The sequence below is a fragment of the Stenella coeruleoalba genome, assembly GCF_951394435.1.
Source record: "Stenella coeruleoalba genome assembly, chromosome: 1".
NCBI lineage: Eukaryota > Metazoa > Chordata > Mammalia > Artiodactyla > Delphinidae > Stenella > Stenella coeruleoalba.
The window spans coordinates 8,498,453-8,517,988 of record NC_137169.1 but is presented as its reverse complement, the minus strand read 5'-3'; the positions used below and the strand labels follow the sequence as shown (position 1 = coordinate 8,517,988).

General features: G+C 47.4%; 1 protein-coding gene across 5 annotated transcripts in view; it reads left to right on the top strand.

Annotated features, from left to right (window-relative positions):
• MTOR (mechanistic target of rapamycin kinase) overlaps positions 1–19,536 on the top strand; it is a 116,404-nt gene that overhangs the window by 76,202 nt on the left and 20,666 nt on the right. For all 5 annotated transcript variants that reach the window (XM_079924355.1, XM_079924356.1, XM_079924357.1 and 2 more), the window contains exons 30-38: positions 2,959–3,098; positions 7,671–7,771; positions 9,459–9,574; positions 10,824–10,901; positions 11,089–11,196; positions 14,365–14,490; positions 14,580–14,711; positions 18,300–18,415; positions 19,230–19,347. In XM_079924355.1, the coding sequence (XP_079780481.1) occupies positions 2,959–3,098; positions 7,671–7,771; positions 9,459–9,574; positions 10,824–10,901; positions 11,089–11,196; positions 14,365–14,490; positions 14,580–14,711; positions 18,300–18,415; positions 19,230–19,347 (1,035 nt within the window). The remainder of the gene's footprint in view (positions 1–2,958; positions 3,099–7,670; positions 7,772–9,458; positions 9,575–10,823; positions 10,902–11,088; positions 11,197–14,364; positions 14,491–14,579; positions 14,712–18,299; positions 18,416–19,229; positions 19,348–19,536) is intronic.

Here is a 19,536-nt window from a genome sequence, read left to right as displayed (position 1 = left end):
GAGCAAGAGGTAGCCACCTGGCTAGGGAGGCACTAAGCCACGACCTTAAGAAAGTTACTTTCCTTTTCTGTTTTTTTGCCAATTGTTAAAAATCTGATGCTGACTTACCTATATCTTGAGGTTGAAGGAGACAGTGGCTGTATGGAGTGTATTCAAGCTGAACAGAGATCGTGAGGGCAGAATCTAAAAAACAGTAATAACTTGTATTTATCAGACTCTCAGCATGCGCCTAGCCCTTTGCTATGTGCTCTATGTACTTCATCTAATTCAGTCCTCACAGGAACCCTTGGAATGTGTACTATTGTTATCCCATTTTACAGATGAGGAGACTGTGGTCCCGGCAGGATAACAACCTTACCTGAGCTGACCGTGAATAAGTGGCAGAGCCAGGACTTGAACCCCGGGCAGTCTGGTGTCAGAGCCCAGGTGTTTAACCCTGACCAGAGTTGTCTTTGTGTCCTCTGTGACAGCCAGCATTGCCACTGGCCCATAGTTAAGGCTCAGTACCTACTTCAGAGGAAACCATGGGTAATTCTCCAGAAAAAAATATGCCATAATTTATACCTGATATTGAGGGATTGTTCCATTTCATTATTGCTTATATAGCTTCTTGCCTCCTGCCATCTTTGCCCAACTGATATTAAAAAGATTCTGTTACTCTCTGTAGTCTTGGGAGAGTGCTTTGGTAACTCCAAACCATATATAAGGCATCGACTTAATCAACTTAACATTGACTTCCTGGAAGGTCAGGAAGTTCTGGGTCCATATATTTGATGAGGAACCTTTTATTAGTCAAGTAGGTCACTTACTCCAGTCTGCCTTAATCGAGAGCCCAGTGTGTTAGAGTGAAGAAAGTGACTACTTCACGGGCTTTTGCCTTCTACAAGGGCTGTTCGATTGGACTGAAACCTTTCAGGGAGTATTTTGCCATCTTGAGCACATATCTGTGACTAGACTAAGAAAGCATCTCCAGATGACAAGACAGAAGGGACTGTGTCTCATCCATCTTTGCCACAACCCTTGTTTGCAGAGGGAGGAAGGTCAGCAAAGAGGGCACTTCAGGTACTCCACCCAGAGGCGTCCTCTCCTGTGATATCCTTAGCGCTTAGACCGCAGTAATTGAAACAAGGATTCCACAAGCATCTGGTATTCAGGCAGTTTTATACCCCGGTGGCTCAGAGTACCAACCTTAAATGAAGAGTTCCCTCATCTCCAGGTTCTAAAGGTGGCCGTTGCTCCAGGGTGGCTGCTAAGCCTATGGTGGATTTTCTGCTATATTGAGGTGGCTGAGTCACGTTAAGCTCGACAGTGGTTGCTTTTCCTTGGCAGGGCCCGCGCTTTCTCAGCACAGTTTAGGTTACAGCAATCTCGTTAGAATTTTGTGGGATTCATTGCTTAAACCTTATAGTTTCTGAAATCTGTTGCAATTCAAAACATCCTGCCCCCTACGTGACCTGCTCCGTACGCCGCTGCCCCCGCTTTCTGCGTGTTCATACTGAGTGTGTGCCACACATTCGTCAGGAGCCTTTGTTCTTTTCCACCCAGTACAGAAATCCAAAGTGGGAAGTTTACCAGTGTTACTCTTTAATTTCGGAGTTTGTAATTGTACAGCCTCTGCAGTCACTGTTTTCTCTGTAAGGTTTTGCTTTCATATTTAGGCGTAGTAGAGCGGCATGATTCTAGACGAGCTTGGGAAATGGAGCTTAGGCGGTTTTACCCTCCACGGAGCCCATTTTGGCAAACCTCATTGTACATGGACATTGGGGAAAGGGCTGCTGTGGCCGCAGAATTAGGCCTGGGGAAGCAGGCACAAGTTAGCTACCTAAAACAGAAATGACCTCCTTACAGAGGTTCAAGGAGAAAAGATTCTGTCAGAGAGCTTAGCACACAGTAGCTGTTAGTGTACGTGCTGCTGAAGTAAGACTTTCATTTAGAAAGGAGAGAAAGGTAATGGGGGAAGCAAATGTGGGCCCTGCATTGTATCATACAAATTCCACTGCAGGATCGTACTGTTGCTAAATAAATCCCTGGAGAGCCACTCCCCTGGCCCAGTAGAGAAATGGTCGTTTACCAAGCTGGTAATGAAGAAGCCCAGAAGACAGACTGAGGTGGAGGCAGATGGAGGGCAGACAGAGGCACAAAACAGTCCCTGGGCCATTCAGAGAGCCGTAGTCTGCAGCTTCTAGACTGCAGTACCGCTCATTCACGTGGCCGACACTGAACTGCAGCGTGGCGCGCCATCTGCCGGGTAATGGGACCCGTCCTTTGGCCCCTGCCACTGGTAAAGCTGCCAAGTGCTAAGCAGGAGGGAACATTGGATGGGGAAGACTCTAGAAGAAGGGAGGAAGGTTTTTCCAAAGAATTTTAAGTGGCAGTATTATATTGTATTTTAAATTATTATTTCCTGAAAGTTTAAAAATGCATTAAGAAACGCAGAGAATCGAGAGCTTTTAAAAAGCAAGTGGTTTTCCTCCAGCAGATATGCAGATGTGACCTGGTCTTTCTGGCCTCATCCGGAAAGCAGCTGCCGTCCCTGCCATTTGGCCCACTGTCAGCATTCCAGCAGATCGAGGCCTTGGCATCCTTATAGGAGCCCTGGTCGGGGCTTCCTGCCATCCTAAATGATTTCCCCTGTCTTTGTATCCCCACATGCTGGAGTTCTGCTGCCTTCTGTGTCTGGGCTGGAAGTGATGGGGGGAAAGCACGGCCTGACATCTGCTCTCAGATTATCCCAGGGTTGTTCCATCACTGTGCCAAGGAACCAGCATTCCCACCGTCACCAAACATACCTCCGGATATTCTGAAGTTCTTTTCAGTCAAAGCCAAGGCAAACTGTGATGGGTGAAGTGTCACGCATACAGCACGGCACACTCGGGAAAGAGAGTCTGTGGATTAAGAAAAATGTACCCCTGTGTTCTCTGTGCCTCCCAACAGTCCTCTTTCTTTTCCACTTGGCAGGAGATCCAGGCTACCTGGTATGAGAAACTGCATGAGTGGGAGGATGCTCTTGTGGCCTACGATAAGAAAATGGACACCAACAAGGATGACCCAGAGCTGATGCTGGGCCGCATGCGCTGCCTCGAGGCCTTGGGGGAATGGTAAGCTGTAGCGGGATGATGGCCAAGTTGCATTTGAAATGCTTCTCCCAACCAGAGTTCTCACCTAAGACTCTCATTTTTGTTTCACTTGGTTATTTTCCCAGGAATCATCTATCACTTTGAAGTGTTTCTCTCTCTGTTCTGTCTCAGTGCTAAATAGAAAGACGCTTTTTTTCTTTCCTTTTTTTTAACTTAAACTTTGTAATGGTCTGGGACAGGACAGGTGTGGGTGTGCTCCTGGGATCTACAGCTGTTTTCTCTCTGCCTCTTGACCTTGACTGACTGATGAAGACTTCATATTCTTACTCTGCAACCTTGATTTTTCTTCTTCTCTTTATTACCTCTTGCTAATGATTTTAGGAAAGAAGAACAGATGACTGCTTTCTTCAGGTGCTTCACCTTTATTGAATGCTTACTACGGGCTCAGCACTATGCCAGGCTCCAGAGATTAAAAAAAAAAAAACAAGGCCTCTTCCTTTGTGAGGCTGATGAGACAATCACGTTGCAGGCGGTTACTAGAGCCTGAGAGCCCAGAGACAATGAATGGTCTGAGCACACAGCTCTGAAAGACCGAAGTGGGGAACGGGGTGATCTTGCAGTTCTCCCTGGAGGAAGGCCTACGGTTGGGAGACAGGTGAAGGAGAATGGGGAGAGGGAAAGGGTGTGCCAGGTAGAAGTGACAGTAACGCTTGATTTAGAACACTTGCCTGCATCTTGGCCTGGGGAGTTGTTAGGGGATGTTAAAGGAAAAATGGTTCCTGTTCTGTTTTCCAGCATCAAGTGCAGTTTTTTAAAATAGCTAAAACAAAATGCCATCCTGCAGTCATGAACTAGTTTAACTACAGTTTTAAATAACAAACAGAATGCTGTACTGCCTCCCCACGAGCAGATTATCTCAACTTCCTCTTGCATATGGGACTGAGTGCCCCATTCATTCATTCAGCCAGTTGTACTGAGCGCTTACTCATTGCCGGTGTCTGTGCTAGCCCCTGAGAACACAGCATGAACAAGAGGGACACAGCCCCTGCCTCCCCAGAGCTTACAGGGCAGATGACCAGGCTGCTGTAGCACAGAGTGAATACAGTTTTAAAGGAGAGGAGAAGCCCAGGGGCTGTGGGATATCAGAAGGGGCCCGAATCCTAGCTTGGAAGGTTCTGGAAGGCTTCCAGGAAACAGTGATAACTATCTCCGACCCAGACAGTGAGGAGGAGCGAGCACATTATTATGTTAGGGTTCTGAAAGTTCAGTAAGGCTGTGGGGTCGAGTGTGTTGCGGAAAAGAGGTAAGAGGTGAGGCAAGAGAGCTAGGCAGGGGCCAGATCAAGTGGGGCTTATGGTCCATGTTAAGAGTTTGAACTTTAACCAAAGGGCTGTTGATTGGCCATTCTCCAAACCCCACAGAATTTTTTTCTTTGCATTCTTTCATTCAGTGCCCTGAATTGCTCACCTCCTCTTCTCCTGTTTCTACTTTTTGAAATTCTCCCCATCTTTCAAGGTCCACCTGAACTGTTTCTCCCTCCTTGAAACCTTTCCTGCCCTCCCCGCCTTTCATAATTAGAGACAACCACTGTCCTTAGGTGGGTTAAGTAGGGTTGGCTTGGATGCGTTAGAAGAGACTTTATATGCGATTTTGTTTAATCTCCTTGTGTGACAGTTGGGAAACTGAGGCTCATAGAAGTTGACATAGCCTGCCCGAGGTCTCCCGAGAGCAGAGTCATCCAGGTCTCCTGACGTTGCACTACCCAGTGCCATCTACCTCTGAGCTCTTGAATTCGTTCCAGTTTTATTATTACCTATAAAGTATAAGTGGCTAGTGATGCTGACCAAGGGGTTTAAGAATGCAGTAGGCTAAAAGAGATTTTAAAAAGAGATGAAAGGGCTTCCCTGGTGGCGCAGTGGTTGAGAGTCCGCCTGCCGATGCAGTGGACACGGGTTCGTGCCCCAGTCCGGGAAGATCCCACATGCCGTGAAGCAGCTGGGCCTGTGAGCCATGGCCACTGAGCCTGCGCGTCCAGAGCCTGTGCTCCGCAACGGGAGAGGCCACAGCAGTGAGAGGCCCACGTACCGCAAAAAAAAAAAAAAAAAAGAAATGAAAGAAGTAGAATTCTTTTCCTGGTCATATGCAGGTTTTTTATATGGTTTATTCAGCCAGTTCTATTTAGAGTGCAACTTCTGGATTGCTTTTGCTTTGAGTATGTATCCTGAACGTGCCCGAGGCAGGTATTCACCGGAGGTGGCCCTCAGGAGTGATCCAGGGTTACCAGTGAGTTAAGACCCGCTCCCCATGCTCAGCCTCTGGGAGCTGAGTACCAGAGACGGCCACCCCCTCCCCCAGCTCCCCAGCCACACCTGCAGCTACTTGAACCTAAGTAAACCTCCCTGCACTGTTCCTTTCATGGCCTCTGGGTCCTTGAGGACAGATTCCTCAGGAATGAGATCATAGACAGCCAAGTACTTAGGCGTTGCCAATTGAAGAACGCTCCTTACACTTTTTGCTGCTGCACTGGGTGGGAAAGTCAGAGTTTTGGGGGGCCTTTTACCCAGTCCTCCCTGGTGTCAGTGAGAGGTGCCAAAGAGCCTCCTAGTGGTTGCCCCCCAGACAGTCTCATACTTTTTAATTTCTTTGATTTTGCTCGTCCCCGTGCCTTTGAGAGTTAGGACTCAGTATATTCTGCATCCTTATTTGCAACAAATGTTTGTGGGAGAGGAACCCCGCCTCTGTGTGCACCGACCAGGTTCTGACAACAGTTCTGACAACTGTTGACACAGCCTCAGCTTGAAGTCAGTGCCTGTGTCCCCTGGCGGGGCTGCCTTTCAGGATGCTGATTCTGCACTGCTCCCTGCTTTGTCTCTGGAGTTAACAGTTTGTGGCGTTTCACACTGAACTCGCTCCCTGCCTCGAGATGAAGAGGAAAGCTAAATCCCAGACCTGTGACACAGAAATGGGGGGTCCTGACGAAACAGCAGAGGCAAGCTGAATTGCCTACGGCTACCAGCTGTACAAATTTGAGTTCTAGGGTTGGAAGGAGCATTCAGAGATCATGTCGCTTTCCTTTACCTCCAGACAGCGAAAATGTGCTGCCCAGAGGAGCTGTTCTGTGCTCTGAGCCAGTGGTTCTCTAACTGTGGCCCCTGGATCGCAGCATCAGTATCACCTAGAAACTTGTTAGAAATGTACTTTCTCAGGCCCCAGTTCAGACCTCCCGAATCAGAAACTCAAGGATGGGACCCAACAATCTGTGTAAGGAGCCCTCCATGGGATTATGATGCACATAACAATCTGAGAACTGCTGCTTTAAGATAACCTCCAGCAGGACCCAGAGTGAAGGTTTCTCAGTTTAGACGGCAGGAAAACAACACTGAGCTTCATCCAGCTGCTGTCTCTGAGCTTCAGTAAGTGCACAGGGCAGGATGGCTGCCCACTTCCTCTTTTTTATCTTGGCTGCGTTTTGAGCTAGAATGCTTGCATCCCTGGCTCTCTTGACCTTGTGACAGAGAGACAGTGAAAGGTAATGACTGCCAGGCCATGATGCTGGATAATGGCCCCGAGCAGTTCTCCTAGATGTGGTCAGCAGTCAGCTTCTCGGTGAGCCCAGCCCAGATCCCTTCAACATCTTTATCTCCTCCCCGCTCCCTGTCCCCCATGTCACCTTATAGTGCAGTGTAGCTCATGTCCCACGAGGCTTCTGAGCTGGGCCACTTGGAACTTGTACCTTTTCTCTTGACTCCACTCCCAATACCAAGTTAAAACATCCTGCAGCATCTCTTTCAGAAAGCAGGAAAGATTAAGGAGTCTCCTAGCTGAGTCTTGAAGCTCACATGAAAGCAGGAGCTCGTATTTGCCCAGTAGCAGAGTTTTATTTCCTTTCCTTCAGAAGTGCAACATGGGAGGGCAGCAGTTTTAACAGCCAACAGGACATCTTTTCTTGAGGGCTTCTGCTCTCTCTGTGTATCAGAGTCTGCTGAACATCATACGTATCTCATTGTCTCCTAGTCACACCCACACTCACGGTACTTGTGCGCAATTCTGACAGTAAGCAACATCTGGATTTCTGGTAGATGTGACCATTGTAGCACCTTCTTCCTCTGTGCAGATTGATTGCATTTGCGTTTCATTTCAGACTGCAAGCATTGGTATAATACTTTTAAAAGCCAATTCTCCCTATAGCTTGGAACCCAAAAGAATGTCCAGATGTGTCTCTTCAGATGGCTTTCTCTGTAGGACTTCCAAAGGGAAAGAGCCCAGAGTTCATTGGCATAGGAGAAAAGTTATTTAATATTTATGAAGGGGGCCAGATGTTCACATTTCACGTCACACCTAGTTAGACACGATCCCTATCTTAGATAAACTCGCTCTCAGACAAATTATGAGCCACCAGGCCATAGAAACAACAAATGACCAGTCACTTCTCAATTATATCACACAGTCAAAAGTACTTTTTCTTTAAAGGCTCCCGGTTCAAGGCAGGCCCCTATCATCCAGTTCCTCCGCAGCCTCCAGCTAACCTAAGGGGCTAGAGAGAAAGATGGAGGTGATGTCTGTTAACCCGACTGTATAATTCCTTTTCTTCAGGGGGCAGCTCCACCAGCAGTGCTGTGAAAAGTGGACCCTGGTTAATGATGAGACCCAAGCCAAGATGGCCCGGATGGCTGCTGCGGCCGCATGGGGTTTAGGTAAGGCTCCCCTCCCAGGCACCCAGTCAAGGTGAGGACAGTGAGGCTGGGGGCTCGCATCTGAAAAGCGTGGCCCTGTGGCTGCAGGCAGAGATGTCAGGGCTACAGAAGCATGAAACCGTTCACGCCCACTTTTCCCTCCTCCATCTGTCCTTTCTACCTCATGACTTGGACTAACTTTGTTAGATGTGTCTAATAATGGCTCTTCACAGGGAGGCCAAGGAAAACAGTGATCAGGCATCAAAGCTGAGATATTTAGTGAAGTTTGTTTGTCATCTGGCTCCATCATCATTAGCCTTTTTCCATATTTCTGCTGTGCATGGGGTCGCCACCTCATGATCCAGTATGGTTGCTGGAGCTCCACCAACGTGTCTTTATCCTACAGGAATAATGAGAGAAGTCAGCTGTCTATCTCCTTTTATTTCTTAACTTTTATTATAGAATTTTCCCAACAAATACAAAAGTGACTAGTAAAATGAACCCCTATATGCTGTTCACCTTCAACAGTTATAAACATTCTGGCAGTTTCGTTTTCTCTGTTCTCCTCCTTGCTGCCCAACACTCAGCCACCTTCCTCCCATTCCCTGAGTGTTTTCAAGCAGCGATTTCCTAAAAACTTCCCACAGACAAGTGTCGTTTTCTGACATCAGACCCCAGCAGAGAGGATTCCCAGTGTCTGTTCCAGGGATGTTCTCAGTAAGAGGGGAAAGGGCCCATGGATGTCCCAGGTGGAAGCTGCACCTGTGGAGTCCAGAGGAGGGTTACGTAACATGCACGTCCATTCTCACCCTCTGAGTCACAGAGCTTATATCCTTTCCTTTCTTGAGCTCTGAGCTGGATCCAGAACGTTTTTCAAAACCAAACTGCTTCCTGAGGAGTCATCATTTGTTATTTGCTTTTGCCCAGAGGCGTAGAGAATGGGTGCACCAGTGGTCTGGAGTGAAAGGCAGGAAGAGGCCTCGTAAAATCAGCAGCCCTGCAGTCTGTGGCTAATGAAGCTGGTATCTTTCCTGCAGATGGTTTTGGAAATCCTGGCATTTGATACATGCTCACCCCAGCAGGGGAAGTGACTGTGTCTTTCCAGATGCCACCATTTCCCCAGTCTGCCCTGATATGACACTACTGTGCTGTGACCTAGCCCATCTTTCTGTTGTAACAGAGCCTCTTAAAATATTTATCTCCTCCCTCTGAGGCAAAGGTACTACCAGAGTGAGACAAGCAAACTGTTTGTCTCATCCTGTCCCCTGTCTGGATAATGGCCATATCAGTTGTTTAGGGGGAAGTGTAATGTCCAAGGTACCATTGAACTGTGAGATCCTCCGTTGGTTGGGAAGAAAGCTCTTCCATCTCACCTAGAGAAAGCTGGGCGAGTTCTCTAGGTTAATGAGGTGCTGCGTGGCACCCTCCTGACCTGTGCTTATGTGGCTCCTTCCATCTTTCATGGAACTCCCTGGGGCAGCAGTGGAGGCCTGTGTTTGGAAGACAGATGTGGCCTTGTTAAACTGGCTCTCAGCCTCACAGAGTGTAGAGGCTCTCTGCAGCATTCGGCTACAGCAGGCTCAAGTGTGTCCTGTTTGAACCCCAAGCTAAATTCAAGTAACAGTGACAAGGCCTATTTGAGCTGCTGCCTTTAGCCCAGCAAGCTGACCACCCTAATGCTTTTCTGTGTGCGTGTGCGTGCGTGTAGGTCAGTGGGACAGCATGGAGGAGTACACCTGCATGATCCCTCGGGATACCCACGACGGGGCGTTTTACAGAGCCGTGCTGGCGCTGCATCAGGACCTCTTCTCCTTGGCGCAGCAGGTACAGACCTCCATGTACCCAGACCACCTACAAAGGGAAAGTAATCGCATGCACCCCGTCCGCGCCTGGCACGCGGCGCCTGTGTAAACAGGCTGTTGTGCTTCAGCTCTGGCGTTTGGCTCTGTGGCCTCGTTAGAATGGCTTCGGAGCGCAAGACTCGGTAAGAAGATGACTCCCAGCATATCAGCCGGGACCACTTTCTGCTCTGAGAGAGGGACACGTGTTCCAGAAGTTACCGTTTAGATTGCTTTTGGAGTTGGCTTCTTGGGTCATCGTTGCATCCTTTTTACCATGTTCCTTTAGCACTGCTTGTGGTAGAGAGAAACTGTTTTACCAAAGGAGAATTCAGAGAGCGGCATGCCCCCTTCTGCAGCAGAAATCAGTCACAAGGTTCTTCTGGCTCTGCAGGCGTGTCACACACTGGTTGGTTACCTTTTAGGAAAGTTAGCACTTGATTTGGATATCCTGTGCTGTCTTGCAGAATAAAATAATGAGGTAATCACATCCAGCCTGTCAGGCACCGGACTGTCTTGGGTGAGGTGCTTGGGTAAATGACCTGAGCGCTACCGGATGGGGACATAGTCATATAAACCTTAAACATTCAAAAAGGAAAAGCTCCACATGCAGGGGTTTTAATTGATGAAACAGAGAAGACTCAAACTGCAGTCCTATGGCATCCCCACCGCCCCAAGCTCTGATTTACACGATGAGAACTGAGACCTGGGTCATTCCGGTCACAGGCACAAAAGCTCCCATTTACATGGAGAGGATTGGCATTCTTCTGCCAATTTCAGAGGCACTCCCTCAGGAGGACAGGGCGCTTAAAAGCCAGAGACAACCAGCTGGGCCATTTGAGTGCTTGCACAGTCTGTTCTTCCCAGCATGCCCAGCATGGAGAAGCTGAAAGAAGGTAGATCCTCAAGCTGTCCTCTTGAGATGCAAGAAAGCAGTGATTCTGTTTCTAAGCACGAATTTTCCTTCCTTTGTTAAACAGGATCTAAGATGTTAAGCTTTTGGCTGCCATACATTTCTGTCTTTTCTGAGAAATCAGATAATGCTCTTCTCTAGGCTTTCAAGTCTGGTAAAAGGTTTCTTCCCTCCTTCAGTGAACTTTTCTCTTTATCACTAGGATTTCAGTGAGACAGGTAACTTCTGCAGCTAGTTGGGAAGCCTGAAAAATCACAGCCCTCCCTTCCCTCAGCTCCCAAGTCCACAGCTCAATTCCAGGGCTTCTCTTTTTCTCTTCCAGTGCATCGACAAAGCCCGGGACCTGCTGGACGCTGAGTTAACTGCGATGGCAGGAGAGAGCTACAGCCGGGCGTATGGGGTGAGTGTGGACCGTCTGCACGGTGCAGGGTTGGAAGCACATTTCAGTTCTTTTTGCAGAGTGGGCTCGTGAGGACACACAGGCTGCCGAGAGCATGCCTGTGGGACCAAAAAGAATGACTGAACTGAAGCCTGGCTTTCGAATTGTTCACGCTGTGTTAAGTTGGAATGCGATTTGCTTCCATCAGGCCATGGTTTCTTGCCACATGCTCTCCGAGCTGGAGGAGGTCATCCAGTACAAACTTGTCCCCGAGCGCCGGGAGATCATCCGCCAGATCTGGTGGGAGAGACTGCAGGTGAGCCTGGTAGAAAGCCCCGCTTAGCCTGCCCCCTCCTCCCCTGCTCAACATAAGCTTCCTGCTTCCTCACAGAGGTTCCGTTTGCATTCAGAGCAGAACACCCACAGGCTTCTCACCTAATAGGCCTCTAGCTGCGAGAGAATGACCTCTTTTTCGGCCTCCTTTTACCCTTCTCTAGGAAGAAAAGAAAAAAATTTTTTTTCTTTCTTTTTTGGCTGCACTGCACAGCTTGTGGGATCTTAGTTCCCCGACCAGAGATTGAACCTGTGCCCCCTGCAGTGGAAGCGCAGAGTCCTAACCACTGGACCACCAGGGAATTCCCAAAAGAAAATACCTTTAATAAATGACATAATGGCCAGCCAGTTGAAAATCTTGACCTCAAAATCAGTGGTTCTCAACTTTAGCCACACAATAGAATGACCTGGAGAGCTTTTTTTTGCCTTTTTTAAAAAATAAATTTATTTATTTATTTTTGGCTGTGTTGGGTCTTCGTTACTGCGCACGGGCTTTCTCTGTTTGCGGCGAGCGGGGGCTACTCTTCGTTGTGGTGCCCAGGCTTCTCACTGTGGTGGCTTCTCTTGTTGCAGAGTACGGGCTCTAGGTTCATGGGCTTCAGTAGTTATGGCTTGCGGGCTCTAGAGCACAGGCTCAGTAGTGGTGGCTCACGGGCTTAGTTGCTCCGCAGCACATGGGATCTTCCCGGACCAGGGCTCGAACCCGTGTCCCCTGTATTGGCAGGCGGATTCTCAACCACTGCGCCACCAGGGAAGCGCCCTGGAGAGCTTTTAAAAATCTGGATACCCAGACCACTTCCCAGACCAAATAAACAAAATTTCTGGGGATAGACCCAGGATCAGTATCTTTTCAGCCTTCCCAGATAATTCCAGGATGTGACTGACGCTGAGAACCACTGCTCTAGATCGACTTGCTGACCACCTGCATCCAGCTCTTACGTGGGGTGGCCTGATGTGTTCATTTACTGACCCCTGCCATTTACAGTTCCTCAGGTCACAGTCATCCCATAATCTCTGTGCAGACTTTTTTCCACTGAAGTTTCCCCTCATCGAGAAACTTTTCCAAGTCTTCCATCAGTATTTTCGTTGTACATTCTGATCATTGTAGCTTGAGGAGCTGTCAATTCCAGATCTGGGAGTCAGGAGTCTTAAGTGTCCTTGGAAAGGACAGTTCTCCCATTCTTTGAGTAGGGAGGAGAAGTTTGTCGGCAAATCCTTCACTGCTCCAGAAGCCGCTTGTCCCCCTGCTTGTCATAATCAACCTTCGTCGATTTTAAGCTGTTTCCTCTTGACCCAATCCACACTTAATTCCAAATTCTGTCCCCAGACAAGTTGAGGTTTGTGCTTCCAACTTTTCAGTAGGCTGTGGCAGAGCCTTTTGACTCCAAGTTGCATTCCTGTCCACGAAGTTCCAGGCACATTCCACTGGAAAGGAAAAGAGCAGGGCAAAGGATTGCCTATGAATACAGTCGTTTATGCTCTGAAATGAGCACATGCAGTTCTTTCACATGTTTTATTAGCAATTATGAAGTGCCCAGTGAATGTTTTGATGGAAAATTGTCCATTGAACCCCAGAAAGGAATTCCACAAAGCCAGAATTTCCCACTTGACTTGTACACACCCTGATGTTTTTAAGTGCCTATAATGAGGTGAAGAGTTTCCAGATCAGAGATCTGATGAATCTTCTGCCATTCTAACAAGTGGGCAAAATAGAGACTTGGAAGGGGGGTAGATTAAATGAGTCTCAGAAGGGACCCGTGTTTGACTTTACTGTGTCCAAGATACCATCATCATCTTAGGCCTTCATGACTTTCCTACCTTAAGACAGGAAGATGCTTTTAGGTTTCCAGGGGCCAAGTGATTTCAGCATCTGGGAGAAACTAGCAGATGATGAGAAGTCACCAAAACAGTCACTCAGTGTACTTTTTTCTGTTTTTCTAACTTTGCAAATTACTGTCGTTACACGTAACAGGACAGAAAATTATGGTCCAAGGCCTAAAAATACAGCGTTAACTTTGTGGTAGGAATTTGGCTCTTGTGGATGGCTTGCTGTCAGAACACTCAACCAACTGCCTAGGCTGGAAGAGTGCCGTTTTGCGATCAATTAAACTGAACTCCCCAGCCAGTGGCTCCCGCGGGGCAGTTTGAGAGGTCAACCTTACTTGCATTGGGTCTTTTCTTGCCTTGGGTTCTTTATTCAAGCTCAGATTGTGTCCTGTCATGTTTAAAAGCCTGCAACCATTGTCGCTAGACTTTTAGACTTACCTCCATGGAGGACAGCTTGTTGTTTGGTTTCATGGAACTCTCTGATGAAGTGATCTCAGAAACCCATCTCCCCTGGTGTTTGTCTCTGACTCTGACTTATTCTCAGGAAGGTGGAGGAGGAGAGGCTCGCTCTGTTCTCAACAGTCTTTTGATATAAAATTAGCTTAGCCCCTTTGATAATGATTAATTCACTTTGTTTCTTTTTAGTTTAAAAGAATTTATATGTGTGAATGAATGAGTCCCTTTCCCTTCTATGTGCAGTTTTTGATCTGAGACGAATAAAAATGTAGAGGAAAGACAAGGTCAAGATCTGAGTGCAAGTTTAGGCTCTGATAACTTCAGAAATATAAACACCACCAACTTTCAAACAACATCAATTGAAAATTTAATTATTTCAATTTTGTTTACACTTAATTAGTTTTTTAAATTTTGAATGATACATTTTAAATTTAATTTCTTTGTCAGTGATAGGCATCTTCAACCAGAGAGACTGAAGCAAAAAATTAAAGCTAAAAATACATTATTTACAATTCAGAAAAGAAATTTAAATAATTTAGTTCATTTAAGCCTCACCATGGCCCCATGAAGTTGGTACCATTTTTATCCCATTTTACAGATCAGTCACAGAGAGGTTAAGTAATTTGTCCAAAGTCACATAGGTAGTACAGTGGACGGGCCAGAATTCAGGTTCCAGAGTCCTTGTTGTACTGCTTCTCGAATTTTGAGAAGTTCCTAAGAGGTGTTTCACTCACAGTACCCTTCACTTGAGAAAGATGAGATTACGAAAATGAATCTCTTTTTTGTTTCAGGGTGGGTTTCACTGTTGCTTGCGAGGGGCTAAGTTATAGCAGAGCATGTGTCTAATCCTCGCTTCTGGACGTTCCAGGGCTGCCAGCGTATTGTGGAGGACTGGCAGAAAATCCTCATGGTGCGGTCGCTAGTGGTCAGCCCTCACGAGGACATGAGGACCTGGCTCAAGTATGCAAGCCTGTGTGGCAAGAGTGGCAGGCTGGTGAGTGTCCCCACCGTTGGGTAGGGTGGGAGTCTGAGGGGGTGCTCCTGGCCCAGTGCTGTGTATAACCCCAACCTCTTGTTTTGAAGGCTCTTGCTCATAAAACCTTAGTGCTGCTCCTGGGAGTTGATCCATCTCGGCAACTTGACCACCCTCTGCCAACAGTTCACCCCCAGGTGACCTACGCCTACATGAAAAATATGTGGAAGAGCGCTCGCAAGGTCTGTGCTGGAATCCTGCAGGAGACCACATTTCTCCAGAATGCTCGCCTAATCTGCTGCTCACTGCCTCCTCCAGGCCCGAAAGGAAACAGCGTCCAAACCACCATGCCAGGGAGTTCACTCCTGTCAGGAGGCTATTTGGCCTCATTTCAAAAAGTGAATCATATTCAAGGAGGTGCACATACACCATTGATCAAACCACCGAGTGCGATCACAGTTCTATTTACTAGCAGCTAGAATGTGCTAAAACATAGAAAAAATTTCTGGGTTGTGTTTTTCCCCCTTAGAGAAGTACCCAGAAAAGCATGTTTGTGAAAACACAGACTGAAACTTTCGTAAGACCAGCTTGGTTTTTCAGACTTCTCGTCTCCTCTCCTGTCGTCAGTTTGGGATTCAGAAGCAGCAACACCCAGAGTGTGATGCTGAAACCAGTGGGGAAAGTCACCTTGAAGCCAATGTAGAATTCCTCTGACTTTATTTACAGACAGGTCCTTGGGAAATAGATGTGGCTTCTTTTTTGTTTTTATTTTTTAAAACAATCTCCCCGGACGATGGTGATGATTAACAAAAAGTAGGCCCTGGAGGCAAAATCAGCGCCTGCTTTGGCTCCCCCATCATCGTCCTCATGAAACAGAAGAGGGAGTCCCAGCTCTCCTCTCCCTGTTGTTGTCCCCACAGTGTCCCTGAGATGAGAAAGGGATGCAGAGCAGCCGCTGGAGCTGTGGCTGTGGAAGATGTGATAAAATCGCAGTGGAGTCTCGGCTGAAGGCTTACTTGGGAGATCCCTGGGCTCTGTCAGAAGCTGATTTCTTTTGTGGGTGCTGGATCCTGTGACTCTGAATGCCACCCAGAGTGGGAGCCACAGCCCTGCACCACGCACTGGGTCTTTGATTGGGGCATACTTCAAATATCATGGCCCAAGTGTCCTTCTCCAAATGTGCAGTTTGGGGTTTTTTCTTTTATTGTTGTTTGAGGGGGGGTTGTTTTGTTTAGTCTCTGTGAGCCTCCCAGGCCAGAGCACTTCTGATTCAAAGCCTGGCCTTCCTCCAGGCAAATGAGAAAATCAGAAGGTGCTGGATCTGGATATAGTCTGGTTTCCTTCCTATATGTAGCCTCCAAGTCTTTGAATGTCTTGCCGAAGGCAGGCGGAAGGAGGGTTTTGGCTAATATTTCAACCACGGAGTGGCTTCTTTCAACATAGGACCACAGCCCAACTTCTCCACAGATTATGGCCTTTTCTTAGGAACCCAGATTCTGGAGGGAGACCATAAAACCACGTGGATTAAAGATTGAGAAATCTATTTAAAATTCGGTGCTTGAACTTCAAGCCGGAGCTAGAGATGCCGCATCTTCGTAAGAGCTCAGGGGCTACTCCAAGAAAACTGCCTACTTAATAATAATTGTGCTATTGAACAAGTCACTTTACTTCTCTGAGCACTATGTTCTTCCTCCATAAATAAGGACTGTACTCTCTGCTTTGCCTGAGGCAGATGGAAATGGGGAAAAGCAGATCCCGTTCTGCAGGAAGACATCAGGCGATAGGTGTATGTCCACTGTTTTTCTAGACAAGACAGTTCACAGAATCTAGAGACAGGCTGGTTCCTTCTGTGAAATTTCACTAAGCCGAGAACATAGTTCTGGCCCACAAACGACGCAGGCAGTCAAGAGCCAGAATAGTCTGCCCAGCTTACACTCTGGGCCTGAGAGAAACCCCTTCCTCCAAGTGAGCGGTCCATCGTCCGTAAGAGAGAAAGAATCATGTTTCCCCCTCCTCGCTTCCTGGGGATGGAGAAAAGAAGGAGTTTTTAACAGAACATTTTTAATTCCTTGGAAATAAGTTGCCTCCATGCCACAGAGTAGAAAGATACTAGAGTCTCCCATGCTGGGTAAACTGACTAAACCTAACATTGGGCTTCAAATCCAAACTAATGCCCAGCCTTCCCGGTTTTGGCAGTTTTCGTTTTGTTCTTGTAGAGTCTCCCGAAGAGAATTCAAACTCTCTCTGGACAGTCAGTGACACGGAGCCTGTGGGCTCTGGAAAGCACCTGGCATCCGAGTTCCTAGTTCAGTTCTTAACCATCTTACCTGATGTACACACTAACCACCCTGAGTTACCTTCCACCTTTTTCATGAGGGATCACTTAAGGACTCCCTCCCAACTCTTTTTTCTCTTCCTAATCAGATTTAAGTCTAGCCAGTGTAGTTCCCATAGAAGAAAAACTAAAGGAACACTTATCACTTCCCAGGTGTGAGATGCTGGTATAGCTCATTTTTCACAGCCACTGGTGAGGGGTGGAACTCTGAAGACAGATGTCTGAGGGACACAGGTGTCTTGGTAACTGTTAGAACATCTGTGTTTCTGCCCTGCCCTCGTGCGTGGATTAGCTGCCTGCTAAATCATTGTCACGTCATTCTGCCTCTGGGTTAAGCCCTCTCGACGCCAGGTAATTAATTAATTCCTTATATATTAAAAGTATCTAAGGTTGGTCCTGGCCCCCAAGCCAGGGAGTTTCAATTTTCCTTCAGGGCCATCATTACTCACATGTTTCTATTCAAAAAAAGAAAAAAAAAGACTCTTACGTGATTTACAGTAAGGAAATCATTCTGACATTTATTTGAAGTGTTGGGTTTTTTTCTCTCCTTTTCTGTAGCAAAGAACACATTCTCTTTTTCACATTTATCACGATGCTAGTATGTGTGGACATGGCAGGCTTATACAAATGGCTTGTAACTGACTCTCAGATCTCTGACTCTGTCTCTGCTCTTCCCTAGTTCCACTATCTGTTACCAACCCAGATGCCTTCTGCTCACTTTGTATAAAATCACATAGTGTAAAGAGATGTGACTGCTGGAGGACGCTCTGCAGATTTTGCTCCTAAGCCACCCTATTCAACTAAATGTTTGCTTGGGTAGTGTCCCCCCCATGCCACTTTGATGTATGAGGGGCCTCACCCCATCTCTCTGTTCTATTTGGGTACTGAGGGTTCTGTCAGATTTTTAAAAATATTTTATTGAGATATAGTTGATTTACAATGTTGTATTTCTGCTGTACAGCAAAGTGATTCAGTTATACATATATATACATTCTTTTTCACATTCTTTTCCATTATGGTTTATCACGGGATCTATCACATTTTTTTAAACTGTAATTTTTGCTACGCTAGTGTCCAAGGTACCACAGTGTTTTAAACACATGCTAAAGTTTTACTAGCCTGAAAGAATTCCCCATAAGCCTGATTTCCCCCAGGGCAATATATTGATAGTGAAGTAAGCAGTGGTTTGAGATTACTTCATATGAATTGTTTTTTGGGGTAGTCAGGCGAGTAGTTTTTCTAAGGCTTATTAAGACTTGTAATTACAGTTGGCCAAGGAGAGCTAAGACTTGCGTTGAAAAAATATGAATCTTCTTGAAAAGCCCAGCCATCTCTCAGCATCACACCCCGGTCCTCCATTCTGCGGGGTCCTCACCCTGTGTTCTAGGGTGTTCCGTTGGGAGAGGGTTGGCTTAGGTGCCTGTGAACAGCAGTTCCTGTCCCCTGAGGTTGGGCCCAGTGCCAAGTGGTTCCCTGTGCCTTTGTCCTGCTACAGATCGATGCCTTCCAGCACATGCAGCACTTTGTTCAGACCATGCAGCAGCAAGCCCAGCACGCCATCGCCACCGAGGACCAGCAGCACAAGCAGGAGCTGCACAAGCTTATGGCCCGGTGAGCTCCCCAAGGCCGGGCCCGCCGCATGCCAGCCCTGCCCCACCGGCAGCCTCTGCTGCAAGGGCCGTGTTCAAGGCTCCCGGAGCAGCCGCTCGCTTACATCTCTCACCGTTTCCAGCAGGGGTCCCAGGCAGCCATCGAATGACGCTACTCCAAAATCTCTGCCACGTACTTTCCCAGGATCCAGCAGCCCAGGAGCACCTGTGTGCTGTTCTCCTGGTGTCTGGCTTTAGAGTTTGATATGCTGCTACTGCCAGATACGCTGCTAATTTGATGTGTGACTTTAGATAAGTTACTTAACCTCTCTGTGCCTCGGTTTCCTCGTTATATAAAAAGGGGATAGTGAGAGTTCCTTTTTCCTAGGGTGGAATGAAATGGTGTGAGGATTAATGGAAAGAATACATCAGGCCTTTAGCACAGAACCTGGAATAGCTTAGCAATCAGTAAAAGGAAAAAGTAAGGGAGAAGCCATATAGCAATCAAAAGAAAAATTGCTCTCAACAGCTACCACCCACCATAATGAATGTGGGGGAGATAGGTCCATTCAGACCTCCGTGTGCCAGGTACCTGGTTTATGCTAGCATTGAAAGACAGAGGGCAAGAAAAGACCATCCCTTGAAAAACTTGATCCCCAAAGCCTGTCTTTTTCCTTCCATGTGGCTAAGAATTCTGACGGCTCCCTCATGTTGCTTCCCGAGAGGAGGAATAAATATCAGGGAGGTTTTGGTGCTCCTGCAACGTAATTCATTGTTCTCCTTGGAAGGCTCTTCTGAGGAGGGGGCAACCTGGGGGCTTGTTTCTCTGTTTTCAGATGTTTCCTGAAACTCGGGGAGTGGCAGCTGAACCTGCAGGGCATCAACGAGAGCACGATCCCCAAAGTCCTGCAGTATTACAGCGCCGCCACGGAGCACGACCGCAGCTGGTACAAGGTAACCAGAGACGGGGACCTCCCGCTGCCTCCTCCAGACGCCTGCCTGTGCACCCTAGTGGCTCGTGCTTTACAGCAAGGCCTTGGTGGCCTGGTCTGATACCGCAAATTGGCTTTTTTGAGTGCTGGGAGCCAGTTTGTTGGAGGCCCTTTTCACGTCTAATTGATAGATTCTTTGACTTGAAAAAGA